The sequence below is a fragment of the Cucurbita moschata genome, unplaced genomic scaffold, assembly GCF_002738365.1.
Source record: "Cucurbita moschata cultivar Rifu unplaced genomic scaffold, Cmos_1.0 Cmo_Scf00023, whole genome shotgun sequence".
In the NCBI taxonomy this organism is placed as follows: Eukaryota; Viridiplantae; Streptophyta; class Magnoliopsida; order Cucurbitales; family Cucurbitaceae; genus Cucurbita; species Cucurbita moschata.
Window position 1 is genome coordinate 176,967 of NW_019268539.1, and position 8,291 is coordinate 185,257.

General features: G+C 36.6%; 1 protein-coding gene across 4 annotated transcripts in view; it reads right to left on the reverse strand.

The window, feature by feature from the left end:
* Positions 1-8,291, reverse strand: part of LOC111460081 (COP9 signalosome complex subunit 7-like) — a 13,521-nt gene continuing 5,230 nt past the window's right edge. Inside the window, exons 3-10 of one of the 4 annotated variants that reach the window (XM_023103168.1) lie at positions 3,864-3,952; positions 2,908-2,997; positions 2,057-2,101; positions 1,904-1,974; positions 1,410-1,548; positions 1,277-1,310; positions 507-612; positions 1-120 (exon numbers count right to left, since the gene is read on the reverse strand). In XM_023103168.1, coding sequence (XP_022958936.1) covers positions 99-120; positions 507-612; positions 1,277-1,310; positions 1,410-1,548; positions 1,904-1,974; positions 2,057-2,101; positions 2,908-2,997; positions 3,864-3,952 — 596 coding nt within the window. In that variant the 3' untranslated portion in view covers positions 1-98. Of the gene's footprint in view, positions 121-506; positions 616-1,276; positions 1,311-1,409; positions 1,549-1,903; positions 1,975-2,056; positions 2,102-2,907; positions 2,998-3,863; positions 3,953-8,291 lie in introns of all 4 variants that reach the window. The other 3 variants (XM_023103169.1, XM_023103172.1, XM_023103170.1) reach the window with 3 other exon arrangements.

An 8,291-nucleotide genomic window follows, 5' to 3' on the forward strand; every position in this document is an offset into this window, starting at 1 on the left:
TTTTTTTTTTTTTTTTTTTTTGCCAGGAACAAAAATCAGGCAGTTGTTTAGACATCCATCTTACAAGAGGTTGTTCTTCAACTCCCACATGCACATCTCTATGAAATTGGATGTCGTCTCCTGTACGGTAAAATTTAGGCAAATATTAGAGCCACCCAACAATTCTTACTCTCATCTCCAAACTTTTTGGAGCATGTATATTAGTTTCCTACTTCAGAAAGCTTTTTATTAATGTTATTTTTTAAAATTATATTTATTTAGTCCCCACATTCAAAGAAGTTTTTAATAGGTCATTGAATTTTCAGTTTTATGTTTAACGGACTCCTGTGTTAACGGGGGTAAGTTTTTTAGTGAGCTGATCTCGAACAAAATGTTTTAAACTAAAGAAATTAATGGCCGATCTCCAGACATGAAATAGAAACAACCCTCCCATTCAATAGTATGACACTAATTGTGTTAAACATTCTAACATTTCTTGAATGCAGCATAAGAAGGTTAAATATTACCTCTTTGGTCGACTTCGATCTTCTTCGTAGTCCATTACTCCACCAGGTTCAGAGTAGATCTCCTCATGCTCTCGGATGTCAATGTTGGCCTGCTCACAGTTTGTAACTTCTGCCACAATGTAAGTAAGACACATCGACTAATATATCCCAGTATTCGAGTGAAGAGTCAGCGCATTTTATTTCAATACTTTAGCCACTGAAGATTCAGAGGAAATAGGACATGGACTAGATGTTAACATTAATAAAATCTGACTTGTTTGTACACCAGCAACGGCAATTTCAATGTATAAAGAATAAAATCTCAGAAACAACATAAGAACATTCTTTGATAACCTTGATTAAGAATTTCTGCATTGATAGGCCTTCGTTTCAAACCATATTCCCAAAAAATGGAGGCTTGTTTAGCTTTCGTTTCAAACCACCATAGGAAAGAAGCGAAGGCTAAACAGAGAAAAAACAAGCACATTCTAAAAAACAAATAAGATGAATGCAGAGTTTGATAGGGTGCGTTTTCTACACTTTTTGATGGACAGATAACAATTATCAAAATTTCAGATTAAATTAGATTACCTTCGCTTCCATCTATATCAGTTGGGTTTTATCAACGTTCTTATTTATTATTATTATTATTATTATTATTATTATTATTTTTTATGTTAGTTCTAAGAGAACTGCTCACATTATCCTCGTAAAATAATTTTCTCAATAAATAATTGGTAGGAGAAGTATTCAACCATCAAAACAATGAGACAAAACGTATTTCAACTGACCTTCAAAGAAAGTGACTCCTTTACTTCTTCCATCCTATCCTTGTATATTATTTTCTCAATAAATATTGGTCTTCCATAAAACGAAAAGTAAACAACCATCACAGCAATTAAGACAATACTTATTTCAACTGACCTTCATGGAAAGTGACTTCTTTACTTCTTCCACCCTATCTTCAACATCCTTTCTGTGTTTCTTGTCCAATTCACTCATATTATCGGCCCATTTTATCTTATCTTGAATTGAGACCAACAAATTGTCTGATGTAGTCAACCTAGATACACATAGAAATTGTTAGGTTGCAAATAGATGTGGCACCCAGCAAAAAACAGCAACAAGACAAGGGTGAAAAAATTTGAAAAATCAACTAATAAAATAAATAAATAAATACAAACATGCACACATGGAACTATGAAAATACAAATAATTAAAAAAATGTGAAATGAAGTAGCAAACAATAGTAGAATAATTGATACTTGAGGTTGCAAAAGAACCAGTATCTCAGCAATTTAGGATAAAACTTGGTAATGCCACAATTAATCGTTCCTTGCATACACAATAACTTCTTGCTCACAAGTGCTTTCTTAAAAGAACCTGGCCCCCATGAAACTTAAAACAAGTAAATTTACCAATTTGATAGTGTTCGTATCATGCCCCCAAGTTGCCCAGGTCTCAAATCTCTACCGGCAGCAAATTGGACCTGCGTGTTCATATTAGGACATCAATGAACACAATTTCGAAAGCCCATATGCTGAGATCAGGGCTACAAAGCAAACACAGACCTCAAAGCACCTTCGCAACTGATCCAACTTTCCTCTGACTATTCCCTGAAAGCAAATATGAAAAATTTCAGAGAAAATACACTCCTTGTCCATGATGTATCAAGGGCATTGGACATTGCTCATCTTCCCTCCCAAAAAATCAGTAAACAAATCAATTAATTAAAAATCTTAATGTTTAGCAAGTTATGCAAAACCCATTCAAGAGGCGAGTCCCAATCCTAAGATAGCAGTAGGTGCAAAGAGCCACTGAGCCTGAGGGTTTTGGACTTCCCAGAATTTATCTGGTATTAAACCCTCTAAATTTTCACGTAAATGACAAAATGGCAATGTTACGAGTGTTGTCCATATTTGTTGGACATGTATCAAATACTTATAAATACGTGACAACATTTGTAAGCATAATGCATACAATTGTGTTTATATAACCTTTTTTCTATGTATTCACTTCCGAAAATCAGACCAAAACAGAAATATAAGGAAACAAAATTAGGGTAAATTATATCAAACTTGTTTTCATGTTAAGATATAAATGCCTCAACTTTAAATTAAAATAATATATATCTTATTTTAAGATAAGTAATATATATTTAAAAATGTGTATTCTAGTACAAATGCAGACAAACAGAGCAAGATAAAAAGAAAGTTGATCGAGCATATGTATGGGTTATTAGATTCAAGAATTTCTTTTCCAGGTCCTGACATTCCTAATATTGGTAAGAAGAAGCAATGAAGTACGGATTGGTACTAATATCATAATACTGGCAAGAAGAATCAATAAGTCCACATTGGTTCAGGTATCCTAATACTACACTAGTAAGAAGAATCAATTACGTACAGACAGTAGAACATACCGCATACATGCATTCATTAATAAGAAAATCCTCCAGTTCTCGTACATTTGTAACATCTAATTCCTGCATTAGTTGGTCATAGGCTAACACCTGGGAATGAAATCAATAGTCAGAATAGAGAAATAATTTAACGGTGAATGCCAGGAATCTACATCTCATCATCAACTAAAAGCTTTTATAAGAAACCTATGAGAAATGAAACAATATTTGAGTATATACTAACAGTTAGCTGCGAAAGAAAGACTGAAAGAAAACAAGAATTTCATAAGAAACTATCCAGATCCATGTTTCATACAACAAAGATCATCCTCGAAAACACCGAACGAAATGATTCTTTGTATACAGTTTTACATTAAAAGGTCTTCAGAGATTCTTCTCAATATAAGATGATGTTTTTTTAAGCTAATCCAACCATTATAGGAAAAATCAACGACAGACCCTTCCTTTTCATTTATGAATGAAACGTTGTTTCTTTTTTCTTTTTTTTTTAATAAAAAAAAAAACAAAGGCCACATTTTTCTTTTTCTTTTTACCTCGTAGTTCAAAATATTATTATTTTATGAATCAAATTATTTACTGTTGCTTAAATATAATACACCTTAGTTCACTGATGCTCGTGATTAGGCTTCAAAGAGCCCAGAACCCCCTCTAAAAATTATTTTTAATAATAATTAGTTCTCAGATTTCAAAATAATTTTCCCAATTAACGTTTTTCCAGAACCTTATAAACTACCAGAATTCAATATACCCACAGACTACTGCACCACTAAATCCAGCTTATTGGCTGGTTCTCAGGGAAACAACCATAGGCCATGAACCATATGTTGTAACATCAAATCCAACAAGTTGTTAGATCCGGAAAGGTGAAGCAGAACAGAACGACAAACTATTTTAAATCAGCCAGATATATCTTCAAGTGGGTTAAAGAAACGTGATTGAGTGGGGAGCAAGAACACCTTGTTTGTCTCAGCCAATGTAAGGACAGTAAGTTGCTTTAGTTTGAGGGCTTGATCAGAACCTAATTCTGGAAGGCGGCTGGAATTACCTGCAAAATATACCATTGACAAAACTTGAATTAAGTTTGGTGCAGCCATCAAGGGTACACACTTCGACGTTGAAGTATAACAACGAAATTGTAGCTAAATTCAATTAATTGATGGAAGCAAGGTTATATAAGTTATGATTTTTTCAATGAAAAAAATCAGATTTTCCTCAAGAAAATACGGGCATACAAAAAACGAAAAAATCACAAAGAGGAGTCATATAAAAGAAGGGGCTCAAATCAAGTAAAATGAGACCTAGCGGGTAATTACAAAATGACCTATACACCAATGTCTAAAAAGAAACAAAGAAAATAACAATGGACCAAAAAACTTTGAATGATCTCTCTCACCCATGGAGATTGTATTGATTTCTCTTGCCCAACAAACCACACAAAAAAGCACAAATAGGTGGAAAAAAAAAACATTTTCCCACAAAAAGGTGATGAAGGAGAAGATCCTCAATTGTCTCCCTGCCCATGTGAGAGCTAATGAAGCTATAGCCAAACATCTCGAAGAAGCCACACCAATCAGCTCGAGCATAATCACAACTCCAAAGGATATGAGTAAGGTCTTCAACCGCCTCCTTGGAAAGAATAGAACAATGCAACCCAACCAAAAAGGACCCTCTACCCAAATCTAATCAAAGGTGTTAACTCTTCCGTGCAAAACCTACCATACAAAAAAATTAACTTTGTTTGGAATTTCCACCCTTCATACAGAGGAGACAATAGAATCACTATCTAGGGAGGTATAAATCAAGAAACAGGAGAAAGAGGAGCAGACAATGTCCTTCCAAAGCCAAAAATCTCTCTCTTGGACAAAATCCCCACAGAGATAAAAGAGCCAAGGCATCCTTTGTTTCGTGGTCAACAGATGACATAACCTCAAAGAAGAAGTTGAAGACTTCACCTAAGAAAGGATCAAGGCCACTTAATGATTCCTAGTAGAGGACAACAGGTATAAACGAGAAACAAGGAGCATAGGGATCTATTAACCAACCATTTATCCTCTAAAAAAATAAATCTCTGTCCCATCCCCCACCACATTACGAATAAACAAGAAAAGAAAAGGAAACTTAGCCTAGATAACTTTCCAAGGGTTTTAGGAGGTGCCTTCAACCCCCACAGCGAGACCCAAACTTACTAACATAACCTTGTGTTGAGGTGTCTGGTTGATGACAAAGTCGCCAGGGCCATTTAATCAACAATACCTCAATTCTTTCCCTCACATTACAACCAGCCGATTCGACTTCAGTACCTAATATTAGACCATGTGAATCTCCCAATAACTAAAGGGGCTCAAACAAAGAGCAACTAACCCGCTTAGAATACCACCCCAGGCTCCCAAGGATTCAAAACATACCCACCCCATCTTTCTTTTTCCCTATATACTCTTCATTACTCTCGACAACAACTCCCCTGCTTAGAATCTACCAAAATAATGATACCTTACGAGAGATAACCTCCTTCACCAATCACCTTTTATCCCTACCTGAATCCTCACTTTTGAGTAAACTCACCGGCTCTCATAATTGAGGGAGCATTTTATATTTTTAGCTCATCTCCCTCTATTCCCTCCCCACTTGGTTTACTAGAAGTTTTTGCTTTACAGACGTACTCTAGAAGTCAACTTAAGAAATTCCACACGACTCTCCCCAAGGCCCCCTCAACGAGAGGAGAGACCTCGGCCACCAAGGAATTATCCAAGGGCTTACCTTGGATCGTAGTCGCTTGCGTGCCAACTGGACTAAAAGAGAAAACATGGATGACCAATGGCCTAAACAACCCCCATTAAACAACACGTCAGAAAACCCTAGGGTTAGACATGACAAAAGGGTCTCTCATGCAATGGCCAATGGTTGAACTCCCCCACTAATCCACATTTACTCTCAACACTGAGCCAAGTAGCATGCATCGAACTTTTCTCCCCAAAAAACAAAATCATTGGATGAGGTACAACACCACAAGAAATTGTGAAAGAATTGAGAAATAAACAACAAAACGAGTAAGGCAAACACCTGATCTGACCCACCCCAACGACAAAGAAAAGGGAAAGGCCAAGAACACCAACCCGCCCCCCTCGTTCACTTAAAAATGGAAGCAAATACTTAAAAGAAGCATAGCAAATATGAGTGGTCGGACCTTTAGTGTTGACTTGAGGATCAATTGGAGAGGGATCTCAATGATTGAGGATACCCCATTCCAATCAATGCTTATTCTGTTTGAGCAGACCCTTAGAGGAATTTCCATAACCGTGGCACTTACTACCCAATCACATGGGAATCCTAACTAACGTGGGTTGTTGGTCTAGCTCAAACAAAGAACCAATGATAGAAAGGTCATAATCCCTTCTACATTGGAGAAGATAAAAAAAAAAAAACAATTTGTCCTTTGAATAACTAACTATCAAAGGATCAAAAAAGTAATATTCAGAACAGACCAAACCAACTGGATATCCATTGCCCACATCGTTATCCAGAAAACCATCCAGACCTACCTGCCGATCAACACCCTTGCGAGGCTCGTAATGGGATAGACGGAACCTCCCATCTTCATTTGAACACCCTATACAGTTCACTCTAGGCCCGAAATTAGGAGACCCATCAACTCCCTCAAAACACCCATCAACACACACCCCAGTCATGGGCTTCCCTACACAGAACCCAACGGCTCAAATTGATGGTAGGGGAAGGATTAATTCTCTTGAATGAAGGTAAACTATCAATCAAAAGCGCAACAACATAAGGCCCTCCCATACTCCATTTCGCCTTCAGCTTGCAACTTCTTGGACTACCAAGCTCCCCAACCGCACAATTTTGTTTTGCTTCCCCTTTCTGCCTTTTTTCTTACAATTAAGACATAGGCCCATTTGGGCCATCATCCACCTAAGTCGTTGACCTCATTTATTTAACGAACTCCCACTTGGATCGCAATGCCCCAAAATTGGTCAACGACCCATTTAACTCTCTTTAGGCTTAGCCCACCATTGATTCTAGCCTCCAAATTCCTTGTATGTACACTCCGTCTTCCTACCTTCAACAATCTCTAATGTGCCTTTGATGGCTTTACCCCATAAAATCTGGCCAACCACTCATCTCACCAGAATGGAGACCCAATGATGGACAGAAACTCATTGGAATGAACACATTCTTGTTCTCCTTTGCTCTAAATGCCTCATGATAGAACCAAGAATCTTCTCCAACCAATTCATCTTCCTCAGCAAAACCTCCACGATACCCAGCGAGAGAGGACATAAAACCCTTTGTTCTAAAGACGGAATATCGAGCATTGTTATCCATCTTGTTCTAAAGAAGGAAGGAATATCGAGCATTATTATCCATCTTCCCAAGAATGACTATCTTCTCCCCTCACCAACCAGTTTAAAATCCCACCTATGAATTGAAAAAAAAAAAAAAAAAAATCTCTTACTTGAAACTTCGAGCATTACACGAATGCCTCTACCTCCCTCTTATCCCCACAAATGCCCACTGGTAGATGGTTACAAAAGGGCTTGATGATTCTCCAACAAGTCTTTAAAAGTAAACCAAGCCACCTCCCCACCCAATTTTTCTATAATAATCATTGAATGAACATCAAAGACGAAGTCCAACATGGCTTCAACCTCCGAATCACCCAACCCTTGAAAATTAGACTGCCTATCTACCACCAACGTGTTAAGATTCAAAATCTTTGAACTTTGATTCTCCTATCTCTCTTCGTTGCACACAACGGGGGTTTAGGAAGGCATTCTAACAAGGCCAAAGAAAGACTATGTTAACCCCTTCTTCTGCTTTCATCAAACTAGTCTCAACTCAATTACTTTTTTAGAGATTTCAGTGAGTAGGTACTCAAATAGTTTCGTTAATGAGACACTTTATGGTCTATGTTAACTTTCTTCTTCTGCTTTCATCAAACTAGTCTCAACTCAATTACTTTTTTAGAGATTTCAGTGAGTAGGTACTCAAATATTTCACGAGAGAGGACGTAGAAGAGAGAAGGAGAGAGAGGAATATTATGAGTCACTATGCCCCAACCAAAGTCGCACCTTTTGTATTAAGTTTTAATACATGATACACTTTTTTGAAATATAATAAAAAATTTGTAGCTAAAGAAAAATTAATAGATAAAAGCAAAGTTATATAAGTTATGATGCATTATACACTTTTTTAGAAAGCATAACTTACCACACCCAGGCAATTTGAGGCAAAGGCCTAGGCTCTCCCAAAAATAACAATCTCCAAATTCTACCTATCTCCCATCATTTTCTTTTTCTTCTTTTTTGTTGTTTTGTTTTGTTTTGTTTTTTTTTTTTTTTTTTTTTTTTTTTTTTTTTTTTTTTTTT